General features: G+C 33.9%; 1 protein-coding gene across 4 annotated transcripts in view; it reads right to left on the bottom strand.

Annotated features, from left to right (window-relative positions):
• The window catches only part of LOC106069281 (gamma-tubulin complex component 6-like), a 33,662-nt gene extending 13,210 nt beyond the window's left edge, over nucleotides 1-20,452 (bottom strand). The window contains exons 1-21 of one of the 4 annotated variants that reach the window (XM_056022840.1): nucleotides 20,346-20,452; nucleotides 17,973-18,168; nucleotides 17,474-17,607; nucleotides 16,678-16,805; nucleotides 16,444-16,532; nucleotides 15,613-15,673; nucleotides 15,352-15,408; nucleotides 15,013-15,140; nucleotides 14,424-14,460; nucleotides 13,543-13,688; nucleotides 12,410-12,617; nucleotides 11,383-11,678; nucleotides 10,937-11,006; nucleotides 10,669-10,778; nucleotides 10,392-10,483; nucleotides 6,743-6,885; nucleotides 5,943-6,085; nucleotides 4,598-4,689; nucleotides 4,339-4,427; nucleotides 2,754-2,869; nucleotides 1,077-1,236 (exon numbers count right to left, since the gene is read on the bottom strand). In XM_056022840.1, the coding sequence (XP_055878815.1) occupies nucleotides 1,077-1,236; nucleotides 2,754-2,869; nucleotides 4,339-4,427; nucleotides 4,598-4,689; nucleotides 5,943-6,085; nucleotides 6,743-6,885; nucleotides 10,392-10,483; nucleotides 10,669-10,778; nucleotides 10,937-11,006; nucleotides 11,383-11,678; nucleotides 12,410-12,617; nucleotides 13,543-13,688; nucleotides 14,424-14,460; nucleotides 15,013-15,140; nucleotides 15,352-15,408; nucleotides 15,613-15,673; nucleotides 16,444-16,532; nucleotides 16,678-16,805; nucleotides 17,474-17,607; nucleotides 17,973-18,142 (2,469 nt within the window). In that variant the 5' untranslated portion in view covers nucleotides 18,143-18,168; nucleotides 20,346-20,452. Of the gene's footprint in view, nucleotides 1-1,076; nucleotides 1,237-2,753; nucleotides 2,870-4,338; nucleotides 4,428-4,597; nucleotides 4,690-5,942; nucleotides 6,086-6,742; nucleotides 6,886-10,391; nucleotides 10,484-10,668; nucleotides 10,779-10,936; nucleotides 11,007-11,382; nucleotides 11,679-12,409; nucleotides 12,618-13,542; nucleotides 13,689-14,423; nucleotides 14,461-15,012; nucleotides 15,141-15,351; nucleotides 15,409-15,612; nucleotides 15,674-16,443; nucleotides 16,533-16,677; nucleotides 16,806-17,473; nucleotides 17,608-17,972; nucleotides 18,169-20,073; nucleotides 20,128-20,275 lie in introns of those variants that run through there. The other 3 variants (XM_056022839.1, XM_056022842.1, XM_056022843.1) reach the window with 3 other exon arrangements.
• Between the last annotated feature and the right edge of the window lie 44 nt (nucleotides 20,453-20,496).

Here is a 20,496-nt window from a genome sequence, read left to right on the forward strand (position 1 = left end):
TCTTCACTATATATATTCTAGTGATTTAGCATAAATCTAGAGTCTAGATCAAAGTCGAGAAAATTCGCGGACTTTTCACTGCTGTGTGAATATTATCTTCACTAAATTTACAGAAGATCTAGACTCTAGATTCTAACTCAATGTCACTAAACTTCGCGGACTTTTCACGGCTGTGTGAGAATTATCTTCACTAGATTCTAGTGATTTCGAGTAAATCTAGAGTCTAGATATAAGTCACTAAAATTCGCGGACTTTTCGGTGAGGGAGGGCCCGGAGGTGTGTAGCCTACAAATTAGTCTGGTAATTGATCTAATTATAGACAATAGTCACTACAAACTAGATCTAGCGCGTCTTTAGTGGTAACAATAAATGGAAACAAACATTTCTACGCTGACTTCAGAAAAATACTGCCAGGTGAAATGCTTGCTTGAACCAAGGCCATCTTCAATCACGAGGTCGCGCTTCACGTGGGTGAAAGGCGGTGTAGAAGCGTCACTGGTCAGCTCATTAACACAGTCAGCATTTTTAGCAAGAAATAAGCAAAATTATATTTTTTTAAAAATATTGGGTAAAAATTTTAGGAGAGTGGACAAAATTTTAGGAGACTTTCGGCAATTTTTAGGAGAATTTTAGGATTTTAGGAGACTTCATTTTTTAGGAGTTTTTAGGAGCGCTACGAACCCTGGTCTTCACATGTCAGATACAAATAATGTCTTCACATGTCAGATACAAATAATGTCTGCATATGTCAGATACAAATAATGTCTTCACATGTCAGATACAAATAATTTCTTCACATGTCAGATACAAATAATGACTTCACATTCAGATACAGACAAATAATGTCTCCACATGTCAGATACAGACTTAATATTGCCAGATTTGTTAACTTAAATGAAGAAACATTTTTTTTTAAATCTTGTCCAGTTAAAACTGGTCATCGTTCCCATGGGCTCTCACCAAAGATTTTTAATTAAAAATGTTAAATATCAAATAATGTCCAATAAAAATATCAAGAAGAAATATAATGTTAAAGCAAAAGAAATTTCCTGAGAAGAAAAACAAAAAACAAAAACCTGATAGTTCTGCAATTCTTGTTGCCATCTTTTTGCGTCTGCTTCCAGAAATAAAAATCTTGCATTTTCCAGTTGCGCCCTCCTGATTCTCCACAAGGCAACTCTCTCTCTGTGAATGGCTTCTTCACTAAGTTCTGTGTAGTAGGCTATCAAGTCATCCCTGTAACAATTTATCTCAGTCAATATAGGACACAACCTGATGTTGATCTCAGCCAAAATAGGACACAACATGGTGTTTATCTCAATTTATCTCAGTCAACATAGGACACAACATGGTGTTTATCTCAATTTATCTCATTCAATATAGGACACAACGTGATGTTGATCTCAGTCAACATAGGACACAACATGGTGTTTATCTCAATTTATTTCAGTCAACATAGGACACAACATGATGTTGATCTCAGCCAATATAGGACACAACATGGTGTTTATCTCAATTTATCTCAGTCAACATAGGACACAACATGGTGTTTATCTCAATTTATCTCAGTCAATATAGGACACAACGTGATGTTGATCTCAGTCAACATAGGACACAACATGGTGTTTATCTCAATTGATCTCAGCCAACATAGGACACAACATGGTGTTTATCTCAATTGATCTCAGCCAACATAGGACACAACATGGTGTTTATCTCAATTTATCTCAGCCAACATAGGAAACAACATGGTGTTTATCTCAATTTATCTCAGTCAACATAAGAAACAACATGGTGTTTATCTCAATTGATCTCAGTCAACATAGGACACAGCATGGTGTTTATCTCAATTGATCTCAGTCAACAAAGGACACAACATGGTGTTTATCTCAATTTATCTCAGCCAACATAGGAAACAACATGGTGTTTATCTCAATTGATCTCAGTCAACATAGGACACAGCATGGTGTTTATCTCAATTGATCTCAGTCAACATAGGACACAACATGGTGTTTATCTCAATTTATCTCAGCCAACATAGGAAACAACATGGTGTTTATCTCAATTTATCTCAGCCAACATAGGAAACAACATGGTGTTTATCTCAATTGATCTCAGTCAACATAGGACACAGCATGGTGTTTATCTCAATTGATCTCAGTCAACATAGGACACAGCATGGTGTTTATCTCAATTGATCTCAGTCAACAAAGGACACAACATGGTGTTTATCTCAATTGATCTCAGCCAACATAGGAAACAACATGGTGTTTATCTCAATTTATCTCAGCCAACATAGGAAACAACATGGTGTTTATCTCAATTGATCTCAGTCAACATAGGACACAGCATGGTGTTTATCTCAATTGATCTCAGTCAACAAAGGACACAACATGGTGTTTATCTCAATTGATCTCAGTCAACATAGGACACAACATGGTGTTTATCTCAATTGATCTCAGTCAACACAGGACAAAATGTGATGAACGAAATAAAGTCATGTGAAAGAAATTAACACCCTTAAACAGGATAAAAGTTTTAAATCCTCATCAGACAAATTTATTGTCAAACAATAAAATAACCGAGAAAACTATATATTGGCAGATTACTTATTTCAGTAGTACAGCTTAAAAAATCATGGTATTTGAGGAAATAGTTTTATGCCCAAATAAAGAGATACATTTTTTTAAAATAGCTATTTCTAACATTTTTTTAAGAAAGTAATCATTAAAAACAAAAAAAACTAGACCAACCTGGCCTGCTTCTCCAATTGTATTTCATGTTCTGTCAAAGCATCTTCTTCTTTGTTAATTCTGGCAATATACTGGCGGTCAGCTTCTCTCTCTTCTTCTTGTTCACCGGAACGTCTCTAAAAGGATAAAAAAATAAAAAAGTTTTCCTTAAAAGTTTTCCACAGAATCGCAGTTGTCAGCACTACTGGTGCTTTATTTTCTACTTTACATAAAGCATTATATTCATTTATCCACTACTGATTAAATACTTATTCTTTTTAAAATTCAATCCACATAAATAAAACAAGATAATCCAATTATTTAAGTTAGAAACACAGTATTAATTACAATCTAAAAATTAAAATGAACTTTAAGTTTGAGTTTGAGTTTTGGCACATCGGCACAATTTAGGCCATGTCGTGCCCGTAAAATGAACTTTAATCTGGTACAACTATTCACTGACATGAAAAGCTCAACTGACTGAAAAGAACTGAACCTTGTTCAACTTTCTGAATAAACTTGGTCTAGATTACCCAGTAGCTTGCAACAGTTTTGGCTAGCCAAACTTATTTACATTATTATTATAGCTTTTATATAGCGCTACTTTCAAGCTTATAGCATGCCCAGAGCGCTTTTGGTCCAATCTCATTTGTGGACCAGTGTGTGGGGGGGGGGGGAGTTATCTAGGAGTTGGTTTTCCGTGCTGCCTTTAGGCGCTCAGTAAACACAACTCCCAAGTCGGGTGTCAAACTTCGAGCCCCCTTCTAGGTAGCCAAGACAAGCCAAGTTCAAGCGCACTTGGCCTCTCTACCCACTTCCCACCAATATGGGCTGTCAAGGATTTTAACCTGATGTGTATACAAATTTCTCTAAAACATTTTTTTCTTTTAGCTATGAAAGAAATTCTGCCTTCATGACTGAAAAATGTGCAATCAAGTGTGAGAATGTTCAAATAACATTGATTCCAAATGTATCTGTCTGACTATTCAAACAAACAAGATATGATGATATACAGATTCACAGGAAGCAGCTTTGATGGGAAGTTCAAAACTTGGTGAAAGCTGGGTTTTTGAATTTCTGGACTTTAAGGGTGCCATGGGTCCACCCAACTCTAATGGGTACTTTAGTTGGGGTAAGATGGTAGTTATGCAGTCCACATTACACCCTCAAATAGAAACAGACCTGCCCTAATTGATCTCAAGGTATTTTTAAGGTATTTTACTACTTACTTACGTGAGAGGAAAATATTTACATCTTAATTTAAAACACGCAGGTAATTAAATATGCTAATTGAAAACAGGTATTAAATGATAAACAACTGGATCTGAGTTGCTGTAGTTTTTCCATAAAATATTGTTTTAAATAAATTTAATATTGTATCTCTCATTGCAGGGATGTATTGCCTCCTTTTCAAAGCCCAAAAAAAAAAGCATTTTAGACTCTTGGGGTCCAGAAGTGAATGTCTGAAACATTCAGCTACCATGCTTCCTTATTCTATGATAATGTTAGTAAAAAAAGCAAAAGCAAAAAAAAAAAAAAAAGTTGATCTGATATTACATCGCTAAATGCACCTTAAATGTTCCAATCAAATTTTAAGGGAGTCTACCTGTAGGTCTTCCTCCATCTGTTTCTTCAGACGAGCAAATTCAGATCTTTTCTTAGCATCAGCCTTGACCTTTCTATCATCAATAACACCTGGTTAACACAAATAAATCAAATCATGGTTTGACAATACAACATACAATAAGTAGGAGACTATATTAAGATTATTCAGACGAGATAAACTATTAAAGTACATCCCCATCATGATGAGCTGTGGAGATTATATGCTTTCAATAAGCATCCAATCAGAGCTAGAGGATTACCTTGTAGTCTGCTGATTTCTCTCTGTGCTATCACTCTGGCGGTGTGTTGGAGTTCCTGCTTTTCTCTTTCGACTCTTTTGATTAACTCTTGTCTTTCAAAGTTTAAAAAAAAAAACAGAATTTTATTTTTGATGAACACAGGAAAGGATGAAGCATATGAATTTCAAATTAAATGCTCACATTTTAAGTCGCAGGTTGTTGTTAGAGCTGAAGTAATCTGGTTTACATTTTTTTGTCACCATCTATATTGGGTGGTTACCACAATTTATTACAGATGTCTGCTCATCTGTTTCATCATTATAAATCAAATGATAAGAATCGAGAGCAGCAGGTTGTTTTTTTATGAACATTTTTTTTGAATGATCGACAAGTAATTAGTTATTAGACGAATTGAAATACATCTATGAAATGTGAGATGTGTCTGAGAGGCTAAACCATTTGGCTGACAATCAAAGGGGCAAGAGTTGATTCTGACGAATGTCAGAGCTGGGTAAACTCAAAGGCGCCCAAAGGTTCCAAAATAAAAAATCCCAGTCTCCACCAGGATTTGAACCTGAAACCCCAGTACAGAAGCCAAGCAGGCCTCCAAAAAAAAAAATACTAAAGTAATTCAAAACTAAAATATTCAGAATATTCAAAACACAAACACACACAAAATCTAATTATTTGAACTGTAATTAAAAGTTGAAGAGAAGATGTAAAAGGGGAAATAAGCCTTCAATTTTAATGAAAGCTGCAGAGACTTGTTAACCCATTAGCTCCTTCTGCAGTTGGAAACTTTTTCCCGTTTCAGTCCTAAACCGTTGTAGAACGTTTCTAAAATCCCCTATTCAATATACTTGCTTTAAACTTTTTAAAAAGAAGATTTCTTCTAGTCTCGTTACTAGCGTGATTACAAATCATTTTGGAGATTACCAATTCTATTTTTAATAATATTTTTTAATAATATTTTTATTGCTTAAATAATTTTTTCACACGAACAGGCCCATAGCCCCAATGTGTAAGCCCCCACGTGGGAAAATGAGTATTTTTTAAGCTTTTTATAGTATATATTTTTTTAACTTGACAAATCGTTCTATTTCTTAAAGTTGTTTGTTTGTTTATATGTATTAGATCTTAAATTTGATTATTTTTTCAAAATAAATATTTTTTAAGGATTTTTAAAATTCGGGGTTATCCCTCTTTGCTTAGGGCCAATAAAGGGTTTTTCCTAACCAGAAATAGTAGCTATTGGGTTAATGGCACTCTTCTAATTAAACCAAAATATTGAATTTGTTTTGAAAGCTAGCTCAAATGAAAATCCTAGCCAATGTTTATATTGCAGACATGAGTGTTTTAGAGTTACCTGTCTTCAGTTATCTGTCTAGAGATTTGCTGCATTCTGCTGACATATGTCTCGCAGTATCTGTGTATCTCTCTGATGTAGCTCTGGGAGTAGGTGATGGTCACAGGAGGGAGGCTACTCTCTGATACATTACAGAGGAAGTGCTGCAATAAAAAAGAACAGTAATTCATGTATGTGCTACAGCTATCACGTTAAGGGGCGTAGGGACATCTCTTGGCTGTGTCGTGACTAAGTTAAGGCGGTGGTAACAACAAAGGCAAAAGGTCAACAATGAAATGAGTGTTGACAATTCAAACATTTAATCCAGCACTGAAGGGAAGCTGTCTATATGCTAATCAAATAAGCCTAAAAAAATAAATTTAATTAACAAAACTTATCTGTCTCCAAAGATGCTAACATATTGTTATAACCCTGTCATGCACACCGTCATCCAAGCTAGTGCAGAAAGTGCGCACTATTAGAGACTACACAAGGAAGGATGTTTAGACTAGGAAGGATGTTTAGACTAGGAAGGATGTTTAGACTAGGTAGAAGATAACAGAGTTCTGCCAAAGTCTAGAGATTATATGAAGAGACTGTGCTCAAGGTAGATGTTGTTCTATGTATTTGTGATGTCCCCATGTAAATAAACATCGTTGCCTCCTTGAGTAGCCTCCATTAAGTTATTACAATATGTTTTTTTTTCCATAACCTGGTGACCAACAGGGGATATGACATTGAAAAACATAGTTAACACTTAAGATTAAATTTATCAAGAAAATTTTTTAAAGTCAAAGAGTGGATTAAGCAATGTTTCTCACCTGAGGGTTACAAATACGCAGCAAGTTGATGGACTTGCCGCAGGTGACTGTGTTGTTGATGATGTCAAGGAGGAACTCTGGGACAGCCTGCCCTTGTTCTTCTGAGGTCTTTAAAGTGTAGGCTTTCTTCCAGTACAGCTCATCTGTGTAGCATTCCATTGGTTTTTACAATAGATACATGGTGTAATATGTGCTATACTAAGGAATGTTACAATTATGTCTGCTATACTTAGAGTGTGCTATACTAAGGAATGTTACAATTATGTCTGCTATACTTACAGTGTGCTATACTAAGGAGTGTTACAATTATGTCTGCTATACTTAGAGTGTGTTATACTAAGGAATGTTACAATTATGTCTGCTATACTTAGTGTCTGTTATACTAAGGAATGTTACAATTATGTCTGCTATACTTACAGTGTGTTATACTAAGGAATGTTACAATTATGTCTGCTATACTTAGAGTGTGCTATACTAAGGAGTGTTACAATTATGTCTGCTATACTTAGAGTGTGTTATACTAAGGAATGTTACAATTATGTCTGCTATACTTAGAGTGTGTTATACTAAGGAATGTTACAATTATGTCTGCTATACTTAGAGTGTGTTATACTAAGGAATGTTACAATTATGTCTGCTATACTTAGAGTGTGTTATACTAAGGAATGTTACAATTATGTCTGCTTTTCTTAGAGTGTGCTATACTAAGGAATGTTTCAATTATGTCTGCTATACTTAGAGTGTGTTATACTAAGGAATGTTACAATTATGTCTGCTTTTCTTAGAGTGTGTTATACTAAGGAATGTTACAATTATGTCTGCTTTTCTTAGAGTGTGCTATACTAAGGAATGTTACAATTATGTCTGCTATACTTAGAGTGTGTTATACTAAGGAATGTTACAATTATGTCTGCTATACTTAGAGTGTGTTATACTAAGGAATGTTACAATTATGTCTGCTATACTTAGAGTGTGTTATACTAAGGAATGTTACAATTATGTCTGCTATACTTAGAGTGTGTTATACTAAGGAATGTTACAATTGTCTGCTATACTTAGTGTCTGTTATACTAAGGAATGTTACAATTATGTCTGCTATACTTAGAGTGTGTTATACTAAGGAATGTTACAATTATGTCTGCTATACTTAGAGTGTGTTATACTAAGGAATGCTAAAATTATGTCTGCTATACTTACAGTGTGTTATACTAAGGAATGTTACAATTATGTCTGCTATACTTAGAGTGTGTTATACTAAGGAATGTTACAATTATGTCTGCTATACTTAGTGTCTGCTATACTAAGGAATGTTACAATTATGTCTGCTATACTTACAGTGTGTTATACTAAGGAATGTTACAATTATGTCTGCTATACTTAGAGTGTGCTATACTAAGGAATGTTACAATTATGTCTGCTATACTTAGTGTCTGCTATACTAAGGAATGTTACAATTATGTCTGCTATACTTAGAGTTTGTTATACTAAGGAATGTTACAATTATGTCTGCTATACTTAGAGTGTGTTATACTAAGGAATGTTACAATTATGTCTGCTATACTTAGAGTGTGCTATACTAAGGAATGTAACAATTATGTCTGCTATACTTACAGTGTGTTATACTAAGGAATGTTACAATTATGTCTGCTATACTTAGTGTCTGTTATACTAAGGAGTGTTACAATCATGTCTGCTATACTAAGGAGTGTTACAATTATGTCTGCTATACTTAGTGTCTGCTATACTAACAAGTGTTACAATTATGTCTGCTATACTTAGAGTTTGTTATACTAAGGAATGTTACAATCATGTCTGCTATACTAAGGAGTGTTACAATTATGTCTGCAATACTAAGGAATGTTACAATTATGTCTGCTATACTTAGAGTGTGTTATACTAAGGAATGTTACAATTATGTCTGCTATACTTAGAGTGTGTTATACTAAGGAATGTTACAATTATGTCTGCTATACTTAGTGTCTGTTATACTAAGGAATGTTACAATTGTCTGCTATACTTAGAGTGTGTTATACTAAGGAATGTTACAATTATGTCTGCTATACTTAGAGTGTGTTATACTAAGGAATGTTACAATTATGTCTGCTATACTTACAGTGTGTTATACTAAGGAATGTTACAATTATGTCTGCTATACTTACAGTGTGTTATACTAAGGAATGTTACAATTGTCTGCTATACTTAGTGTCTGTTATACTAAGGAATGTTACAATTATGTCTGCTATACTTAGAGTGTGTTATACTAAGGAATGTTACAATTATGTCTGCTATACTTAGAGTGTGTTATACTAAGGAATGCTAAAATTATGTCTGCTATACTTACAGTGTGTTATACTAAGGAATGTTACAATTATGTCTGCTATACTTAGAGTGTGTTATACTAAGGAATGTTACAATTATGTCTGCTATACTTAGTGTCTGCTATACTAAGGAATGTTACAATTATGTCTGCTATACTTACAGTGTGTTATACTAAGGAATGTTACAATTATGTCTGCTATACTTAGAGTGTGCTATACTAAGGAATGTTACAATTATGTCTGCTATACTTAGTGTCTGCTATACTAAGGAATGTTACAATTATGTCTGCTATACTTAGAGTGTGCTATACTAAGGAATGTTACAATTATGTCTGCTATACTTAGTGTCTGCTATACTAAGGAATGTTACAATTATGTCTGCTATACTTAGAGTTTGTTATACTAAGGAATGTTACAATTATGTCTGCTATACTTAGAGTGTGTTATACTAAGGAATGTTACAATTATGTCTGCTATACTTAGAGTGTGCTATACTAAGGAATGTAACAATTATGTCTGCTATACTTACAGTGTGTTATACTAAGGAATGTTACAATTATGTCTGCTATACTTAGTGTCTGTTATACTAAGGAGTGTTACAATCATGTCTGCTATACTAAGGAGTGTTACAATTATGTCTGCTATACTTAGTGTCTGCTATACTAACAAGTGTTACAATTATGTCTGCTATACTTAGAGTTTGTTATACTAAGGAATGTTACAATCATGTCTGCTATACTAAGGAGTGTTACAATTATGTCTGCAATACTAAGGAGTGTTACAATTATGTCTGCTATACTTAGAGTGTGTTATACTAAGGAATGTTACAATTATGTCTGCTATACTTAGAGTGTGTTATACTAAGGAATGTTACAATTATGTCTGCTATACTTAGAGTGTGTTATACTAAGGAGTGTTACAATTATGTCTGCTATACTTAGAGTGTGTTATACTAAGGAATGTTACAATTATGTCTGCTATACTTAGAGTGTGCTATACTAAGGAATGTTACAATTATGTCTGCTATACTTAGAGTGTGTTATACTAAGGAATGTTACAATTATGTCTGCTATACTTAGAGTGTGCTATACTAAGGAATGTTACAATTATGTCTGCTATACTTAGAGTGTGTTATACTAAGAAATGTTACAATTATGTCTGCTATACTTAGAGTGTGTTATACTAAGGAATGTTACAATTATGTCTGCTATACTTAGAGTAAGTGTGTTATACTTATGAATATTTTACTTTTTTACTAGTACATTATTGTCATTCGCCTAGTTTAAAGTTTGCCTAAACGAGATTTGGTTTAAAATGTAAAGAACCATTACCTCTGCAATCCAAATAGTTTTCATCTATTCGTATTATGAATTCTCCATAAAAATCTCTATATATCCCATGAAAGATCCAGTCTCTGAGAAACCTGCACAGAAGAATTGAGGGCTGGGGTCAACCAATGGAATATGCCTTGGCTGGTAAACACTTACTTTTTCTATTTAATTGAAACATCCAAAAGAACAAACAAGAAATATTTTTAAATTTATGAAACAGATTTTTTAGTATCCTTTTAATCTACTAACTCTGAGTCGAGAAAAATGAAGTACTTACAAGATCAAAGGTGAACAAGACGTCTGCAGAATGGACAGAAACATCGCATAGTGAGGAGAACTTGCAGACATCTGCGTCTCTTCATAAAGGTAAGACAAGAGTGACATCCCCTGGAAAATCAGAGAGAGAGTAAAATCAAGTCTGTAACATTTGGTCAACAAATGTTTTCAGTCTGTAACAATTTGTCAATAAAAATGTCGAGTCAGTAACATTAATGAATGGTTCACAGATAAGAATCTTAAGAAGCTGAAAGCATCAGGAAACTTACTATTGGGAATAAGTTTTGATTCACTTTGTTGACCGGCTGGTCGCAACATTTGCACAGTTGAGCCAAATATCTGAAACACAATCATCAACTGTTAAAATATACTTTGACTTGACTTTATAATATAAACATTTTTAACTAGAAAATACAATAAGAATTAATCCGATATATAATTAGAGATTTAGATTTTTTGAAATATTATTTTACTCTATGGGAACTTTTCATCTCTCCACATGAACATCTTGTCATTTATAAAAAAAAAAATAATAATATTATTTAGATTAATTGATTTAAATAAACAACAAAAAATTTTTAAAAAATATTAATTGATTCTTTCCCTTTTCATTTTAACAAAAAAAAAACAATAACATTGATTAGCAACGGTGCTAGAAAGAAAGCCATAACAGCATGTAGGACGACGTCAACTGTGTTTAAAACTGAACAACTACCTAATCTGCTGCATAGATCGATGTAAGTAATCACTCAGCTCCATCAGTGTCAGTGTTGAGGGGATGTTGAGTATCTCAGCAGAGAACTGGTGAAGAATTGTGCTAATGGCAGAACAGAATGCTTGAAAGACGAGGCCAGAGGTGTAGAAGGAGTCAAGCACGGGAGGTTTGGAGAATTCCACCAGACGCACATAGAATGTCCCGCAATTCATGAACTCTGACAGAACATTACTCAACATTTCAGGAAACGTTCCCGAGATATGCAGACCGTCAATGATATCAAAACATTGTCTTTCCTGTTGAGGATAAAAGAGTCAATAAATAGATCATGAATATGTAACTAGAATATGTATATCTAGAATATGCTAGAATATGTATCTAGATCTGTAAGGAATGTCTTCATAGTTTTCACAACTCTAGTAGTCATTTCTTTCATAGAGATCTTTCTAGCTATTACAATGATTCTTGACCCTTCCATCAAATATTCTTTTGAATATTTTTTTCTGCTGCCTAGTGTCAATGTTTACACAATAACTTTCAAGCCTTGATGCAAAGTTTTGCTGGATGACCAGCACATAATGTTTACTTTCTATTCTGACCAGTTAACTGGGCAATGGGCAACTAACCGTGGCACACACATTATCATATCTGTAATTTTAAGATTTTTTCCTGTTTCAACTTCAGATGATATGAGAATGTATTTCATTCCGTTTGGAAAGCAGAAAGGCGTCGAAAAATGCAAACTTAAACTCTATAGCCATATCACAAGGTCCCAAGTGCTTGCAAAGACCTTCCTCAGGGAACAGTACCAGGAAAAAGAAGAGAAAGCAATGGGAAGCCAACATAAAAGAATGGACAGGCCTGTCATTGAAAGAAATTCTACAGAAGACCAATAGATCGATAGGAATGGAAAAAGATGGTCAACTAATCTTGTATAGTGCCCCAATAGTTCAACAGACTAAGGGATAGGTGAAGGTGAAGCAAGGTGTACAAGAGAAGTATCTGATACAGTCAAGTGAGTACCTACATGATTCAGTGGGAACAAGACAGATGGCACTCCAGTCAACATCCCTAGAACATGTTGCTTCAACACATCCACGTCCACAGTCACCAGGTGAAGACTCGTGCTCTCATGCACATACAGGCTGGAATTTTTATGCTTGTACTGTACAAGAAGGTCAAGGACGCTAGAGCCAGCCTCTGTGAGGAACGGTCTCTCTGTAGGCCCAGGTTGACTGATAATAAAGCATAAAGGTCTGAGAGAAAGTCATTCAATATACAGCCATACATCTGGTCTACTGAATTTCTGACAAACTTTCTTATGTTCAATGTTGCATACTAAAATAGCTCCACATAATTAGCTTTTCATTTTAGAAAGAACAAAGTTGTCTGTCCTTATTTTCAGTTTGTTCAAAGATACTTCCTTCTATGTTGATCTACTTATAAACACAATTAAACATTGTCTTGTAAAAAAAAACTTGAGTGAAAAGAAATTTAAAAAGTACTACCCAGGTTAACATTATGTCAAGTAGTGTAGGACACAAAATGTGATAATCTTTCTAGAATTTCTCTAGAAGCGTGGGGTCCTGGTGGAGAATTGAATAGGATTTAGGATTTTTAGGATGCCCCTGAGTCCACCCAACTTTAACGAGTACATGAGTTACATTTGGGAAGTAAAAGCAATGGGCAGTGTGCTGGCCACATGACATCCTCATTAACAGTCGGCCATAGAAACAGATAAGCTTTACATCATCTGCCCATGTTAATCTAAAGGGATAAGTAAAGTAATGTTCCCCTTTTAGACTTTGTGATCTATAGGGCAGGTGATGAAAAAGTCTTATCTTATCTAACACTGACGTTACTTCAAAAAAGAAGATGATTAGGTCCTACGTGTCATGCATTTAGTCATGCATATTAAATCATCAGTTTCTTTATCACTCAACCACAGCCACATCCTCTGTGAGGAGATACCTTTACTTTTACTTACTACTATGCTCAATAATTAGGCAGCTTTATTCTTTGTGAATGTAACATTTGCTGCTAACTAATGTTAATTAATTAAGTGATCCGTACCACAAGTGACACAAGATTTAAAAGCCATCGGTAAAAAGTGCCAACTACAAATGATCCAACAATTCAAGAGAAAAGCTGGGCACTTACTATCCTCGCCACTCCCAGGAGAAATGTTCCGACAACGTATCAGAAAGAGCATTTTCCCAGATGGAATCATCGTATCCTGATGTGTTGTTACTGACCACTGAACTGGACATAGAAGCACACTCACTGCCCAACCCAGATTCTTCAGACTGCAAACGATAAAAAAAAAAGCAACATAATTGTATTTACAACTATGGACATTAATTCTTGCTAGTATTTTCGCAAGGGCTATCTTGATTTTTTTGAAACAGATAACTACTTAGGCATAGGCATCTAAAAATGACGAGGTTATTAGCGTACAAAAAGAAGTCAAAAAGAAGGAGAAATCTACTAGTACAGGTATTAATGATTATCGCTCATTATGTTTCTCTAGCCTGAAGTATGCAAAATCTTAAGATTAAATTTATGTATCAGAGTAAGATCATGTGGTAAGAATCTATAACAAATACAAAATAGTGTGATTTTTAACTAACGAATATTCCAATTTGATTAGAGTAACACCAGTAGTAAAAATCACTAAATTTAGAGACCTTTAGGACAGAAGAATAAAAAGTAAAGTGGTATAATACAAAAAATACCAAACCATAAATTACAAATAGAAAAACAAAACCTAATGAAATATTCAGAAAGACACAAAGATAGAGGCACATTTATTATTCCATACGCTAGAACGAATTTGTACAAGTGCTCCTTCTTCCCTAGTGCCAATAGAGAATGAAATGGGTTGCCTGAATCAGCCAGGAAAACCAGAGCAGAGTTTAAGTCATTGATTAACATGTATGACTAGATAGACACATGAAATTGGTAGGACATAATTAACTTCTTTTTTGTAAGTAATGTCTGTAATATATATGATGAGAAGATAACAAAGGAGTGGTTCATACCTCTGAATGTGAGAGTCTTGGTTTAAATTCTGGGATTCTGAAAAATATATTGAGAATTATTTTATAAAGCAGAAATACAAACAAAATGGTACTGAAACTTTCTCAACCTAATCAATTATACTGTGACAATTAAATTGTTGCCCAAATATATGTGTGAGCCTAAAGAGTTAAATTTAGAACTCCTATTGAAAAAAACAGAGCAGGAAGGACTCAATCAAGAAACTTGGCCATTCGGCTTAGTGCCTCATAGCTACCATACAAGTCGAGTGACTGCTCAGACACGTCCCCCCTTAGCTCGCAGAGCTGGGGGCACTTGTACAAGACGTGTGACACTGTTTCGGCGCTCTCTCCACATTGATGGCATCGGGAGTCAAAGTTCGGGCGGAACCGGGCAAAATATGCCCCAATAGGACAATAGCACTGCACAATAATTGTTAATACTAGATCCTGACACAAAAGAACATCTCAATCCAACAAAGAACTCCCACAGTGCATAACGGCAATGCTACTCCAGGCACATAAGAACAATGCTATCAATTCTTTATTGTGTAAATTTCAGAATATTAAGACTTACTAATGTAGTACTTACTTCAACTCTGGCAAGGAGGTAATGCGAGGTAACTCCAGCCTGACTTCTAGGTCTGTACATTTGGCTTGAGTCAGGCCACCAAATAAACTTCTCTGAGTTCTCTGCTCATGGTCATCATCAAGCAGAAACTGTGAATACATTGAATGTAGGGATCAGAATGTACTAGTAAACATTACAACACAAATGTGACCAATAGAGAGAGTCTAATCAGCCAAGCAGTATAAAGTTGTTTTAAATCAGAATAGAGAGAGTCTAATCAGCCAAGCAGTAAAAGGTTGTTTTGAGACAGAATAGAGGGAGACTAGTCAAGCAGTATATGGGATATTTTGAATTGCATACCTTTGTTGTAAACAAACAATCTGGTCCCAAAAACTGTCCTGGTGTTGCCCTAAATGCCTAGTCAATGAATATTATTTACATTTTATTAAAAATTCATATAAAGTATTTATCTTAATCTTGTCATATGACTTGACACCAACTCTAATTTTTAAATATAGACACACACACAAAATGGGAACTTATAAATCAACCGTGAGCTTACTTAATAAAAACAGATTTTTAAACAATGGGAACTTATAAAATCATTAACTGAAAGCTTACTTGGCAAACAGATTTTTCATTCTCTTTCATCAGTTCAGGGAATTCTCTTTGAAATACTGCTCTGTAATCATTTAATTTACAAAAATGGATTATGTGCCGTAAGATTAATAAACATGAACATTTGTTTCTTAGTTTGCACATAAAGTATCACATAGAGTTTGTGTGTTAATAAATGTTGATATGTTCATATGCGTTGCATAAGAATCGCTCTAATTTTGTGAATCACATTAAGTGTTTCTATAAGTTTATGTGTGGCATAAGCATTCTTTAAGATTGTGTTATCAGCAAAACAATCAAATGTTATTCATGTTTGTTTTTTCTTTCACTATAGACACAACAAAAAGAGACTTTGGTAATAGAGCTGAGTCTAATTATATAGCAAGAAACATTGAGAATAAACCTGTGAGTCTAATACTATAACAAGAAACATTGAGAATAGAGGTGAGTCTATTACTATAGCAAGAAACTTTGAGAATAGAACTGTGACTCTATACTATAACAACAAACATTGAGAATAGAGCCATGAGTCTAATACTATAACAAGAAACTTTGAGAATAGACCTGTGACTCTAATACTATAACAAGAAGTATTGAGAATAGACCTGTGAGTCTAATACTATAACAAGAAACACTGAGAATAGACCTGTGAGTCTAATACTATAGCAAGAAACTTTGGGAATAAGGCTGTGAGAATATTACAAAGAGACCAGAAAAAAAGTAATCATGTATAACTAAGAACAGTGAAATAAAATATCTCAACGAGAAACAATACATACTGGCTGAGCTAGGGCTACAATGTATAAACCCTGATTAATGACAAATGGCACTGACCTTGGAAAATGTGTGTAATAATGTGAGCAGACCAATGTATTGTTCACGTCTCCATAACAAAGAGGTCCTTGTTGTAATGCATCCTGCCTCTATAGACATAAATTTAGAAAATTGGCTTCAAGAAACTATTTTATTGTTGATGAAAGTCTGTTCTTTTGTTGTTGCTTAGAATATTTGTAAATAATGTAAAAAAAACAACAAAAAAACTTATTGATAACAGATTAAGTATCATACTTTGTTTCTTCCTATTAAAGGAAAATGAAAAACATCTTCCCCAAAGTTTGACTTGGTCTGTATGTCTGCAGAATTCTTTAAAGCAACTATAAACTTGAGATATTTCCATGTATCAGGATTGCTAGTCCCTGCAATGATCGAAGTTTTCTTACTTTAAAACAAACTTAAGAGTTTTATACAACAAGGACGAGTATGCAAGAAATACTTAAAACAATTCGTATATAATTATCAAAGATGGGAACAGACTTTGCACAATTTCAGGAAATCCACTATATTCTTGTTTGTGAATCGTGTTGCGATGACCTAAAAAAGGACTTGCTAAATTCTTTGAAAAATATGTACTCATTAATTAATCATATTGAATGTTTTATTGCACACATACACTTAAAAATGCAGATTTTGTAGATTTAACTAGGTCTAGATCTAAATCTTTTTTTTTTGGGATTACAAAAATGGATAACACGACATTTCACGAAAATTCACCTTACAGAATTATGCAGGAATAGAATGAGTAGATGCTTGAAAATCTATTGATCTAGCAGCTACATGAACTAGGATGGTGCCAGCTAAAAACCCAATTCTCTGATACAACTGAAGCTATAGAAAAATAAACACCATTTTGTACTCTATATGGTAATTATGGAAATAAGTTTTGTATAATAGTCCCCATACAAGAAAAAAAACAATGATCCTAGTTGGACAAGGTTTAATCATAATGATTGAGATAAATTTCCCTTTCCTTTTAACCACAACTATGCCTCTAGGCACATTGTAACAAGTGTTTGTCGTAATTTACCTTTCCTCAACTGATTAAAAAGTGCCTCCAATTTATCTGCATCTTCAAATTTCCTCTCAAGTCGAAGCTTGTACACTTCTAGCAGCACAGTTTCTATTTCACTTCCGAACGGCACTTTTCTCTGTACAGTTTTCCTAAACATAGCATCAAGCCAATTAGAAACTTGGCATACATTGAGATGGTAAACAGAAACAAATGTTAACTGAATAAATAAATCAGTGTTTCCCAAACCGGGTTCCGCAGAACTCGAGTGTTCTGCGAGGCCTGAATAGTTGTTCCACGAACTACTGGAATAATTAACTAGTAGACCACCATGTGAATTAATCTCTCTAAAAAATAAGCAAAGTGTTCCGCTAAATACTCAGAATGGGTGAAGTGTTTTATTAAGGAAAAAGTTTGGGAAACAATAAAATAGATATATATATAAAACTTAAGCACAACCAAAACATTTCCAAGAAAAAAAAAATGTTTAAGAAGCTTTAAACAGAATCTGGCTTACTCTGGGTTATTCTTTAGGTATCCAAACAAACAATTCAATGCAACTTTCTTCAAGTGTCTTTTTGTTTCATCTCTAGTTCTCTTTGGTTGTAGTCTGTGGGCTCGTTTTCTTTCACCCAGATGGAGATCACACAATTGATCCAATAACTCCAGCACACTTACCTCACTCATTGTCAACCATGAATTTTAAAGTGTCACTGTTAATAAATAAATAATCTTAATACTAATTTAAGTTAATCAATAGTGACATAAAAAATTAATGGGCTTTCAAACCTAAACATTTTGAGGCTGCAATGGTAATTCTATGACATACATTTTGATATTCGCCAGCCTGGTTAATATTAGATACAGTCACTTCAAAGGAGTCTGAGTGGTGGTTAACTACTTCACTTCCAAGTGGACTAGGGTTTGAATCTCAATGAAAACTGGTATTTTGAACTTTGGGATTTTAAAGACGCCCCGAGTCCACAAATCTCTAATGGGTACCTCAGGTTAGTTGGAGGAAAAGTAAAGGCTATTGGTCGTTGTGATGGTTACATGACACCCTCGTTAACCAAAGAAATAAATGACCTTTACATCATCTATCCTATAGATCATAAGGTCTAAAAGGGAAACTTTAAAAAATTATATCCACGGGTTTGTAATAAAAGTGCTTTATTTTTTTATCTAATATTTTTTGTATCTGTTATGTGGCCAGCAACACGAGTGTTAAAAATTTAATTGGCCCACTGACCGAATAAGGTTTCGCATCAGTTTTATCTAATTAATAATTGAATTCAACATTATTACATGTACCTAGTTTTTGCTATTACCTAATTTCATAACATCGAGCCCAACCTGAACCTTAGACCTGACCGAACCAAACCTGAACTATACTTGTCATCAAACCGAACCCAAAATAAATCTGACCGAACTGAACCCAAACTTTAAAAGTTGGGTTCGATTCCCATCTCTATTGGACACATTTGTTTGGAACAGTAAATAACATTGAAGGTTCTGCCAGGATTGAACACTCATGTGACGTCTGTGTGAAGAAAGCTATCTGAAACCTAAACTAAAGGTCACCAGCTCTTGATTTTTTTTCTAGAGATCTAGACTACTAATTATGATGGTATCAATCAATGATATCATGTGTGACTAGATTAGAAAGTATTTGATTACTAGAGATCTACTGATCTAAATAAGATAATAACATGGTCATGACAACTGTATCTCCATTTCAACTTGATTATGGTAGACAAATGAGAAGTCCATTGCCTATTATTTAATTATTATTATTATAATAACAGTATGCCTGGCTGTATGAGGGGTCTGACTACTACTAGATTACTAGATCTAGTTATCTAGTAAGTACTACTAGTCTAGTAATTTAAGAGTAAGTAATAAGTAATAATAGCAACACATAACTAGATCTAGAACAGGGGTTCTCAACCTGTGGTTGCGACCCCCTTAGGGGTCAATTGATGATTTGTCAGGGGTCGCCAAAGACCATCGAAAAAAAAATTTTTGTGTCTATTCTTTTATTGCTGTGGGGGGGGTCGCGGCAGAGTGGGGAATTCTGAAAAGGGGTCGCCGAGCTTAAATGGTTGAGAACCGCTAATCTAGAATCTAGATCTATAATATAGTCAAAGTGACTATAGACTACTATAGAGTATAGATTTAATAATCACTACATTGAGACAATAGTTGAATATACTGGATTAGTAATATTAGTATTAGTCTACTATAATATAGTAATAAACTAGTCACTCTAAATAAAAAATAAAGTCATAGACATTATCATTAGAGACAAAGTCATTCTAAGTCTAAGACAACTAGATCTAGAATCTAGAGACTAAGTATTATTTATCTATACTTTAACTACTTTAACTAGTTTAATCACATAAAATTTAAATTATATTTTTTTGAAATGCTAAGTACATTAGATTATGATTAGATTATCATCATTAATAATTAATTAATGATTAAGATAATCATTATATAACGTTTAGAATAGTTTAGATCTAGAATCTAGAATTTAAGTCTAGATCTTAGTCTAAACTTAGAGTTAGACATTTTTTAAATTTTGTAATTAATTATTATTATTTAATAATTATACTTACTGGCGTAGATCTAGACCTATAGTCTATAACTATAGTTTTATATCATGATTTAGATTATTTACTTTAGACTTAAGAATTCTAAATTCTAGAGACAGTAGAGAATCGAGAACGAAGTTACTATTCTAATTAGTAGTCAAGTAGTTGAAGTAGAATTTCAATTTGAGAACGAAGAAGATCTAGAATCTTAACAGAAATAAAGTACCTAAATTTGGCATTAGTGTCATGCCACTGTCATAGAAAGTTTATCTAGACTAGCTTACATCAAGACTTACAACTAAAGATATGTTCTCTGCTCATCGTCGGTAAGCAGTATTTTTGTCTCTTAGTGTAACAAAACTTACTAAAATTTCGAAACAAAATGTCTGTAACATTAAAAACCTGACCTCGACCATAGGAACAATAGTCAAAATGTAGAAAGATTTA

Source organism: Biomphalaria glabrata, chromosome 3 (assembly GCF_947242115.1).
Source record: "Biomphalaria glabrata chromosome 3, xgBioGlab47.1, whole genome shotgun sequence".
NCBI classification, from domain to species: Eukaryota; Metazoa; Mollusca; class Gastropoda; family Planorbidae; genus Biomphalaria; species Biomphalaria glabrata.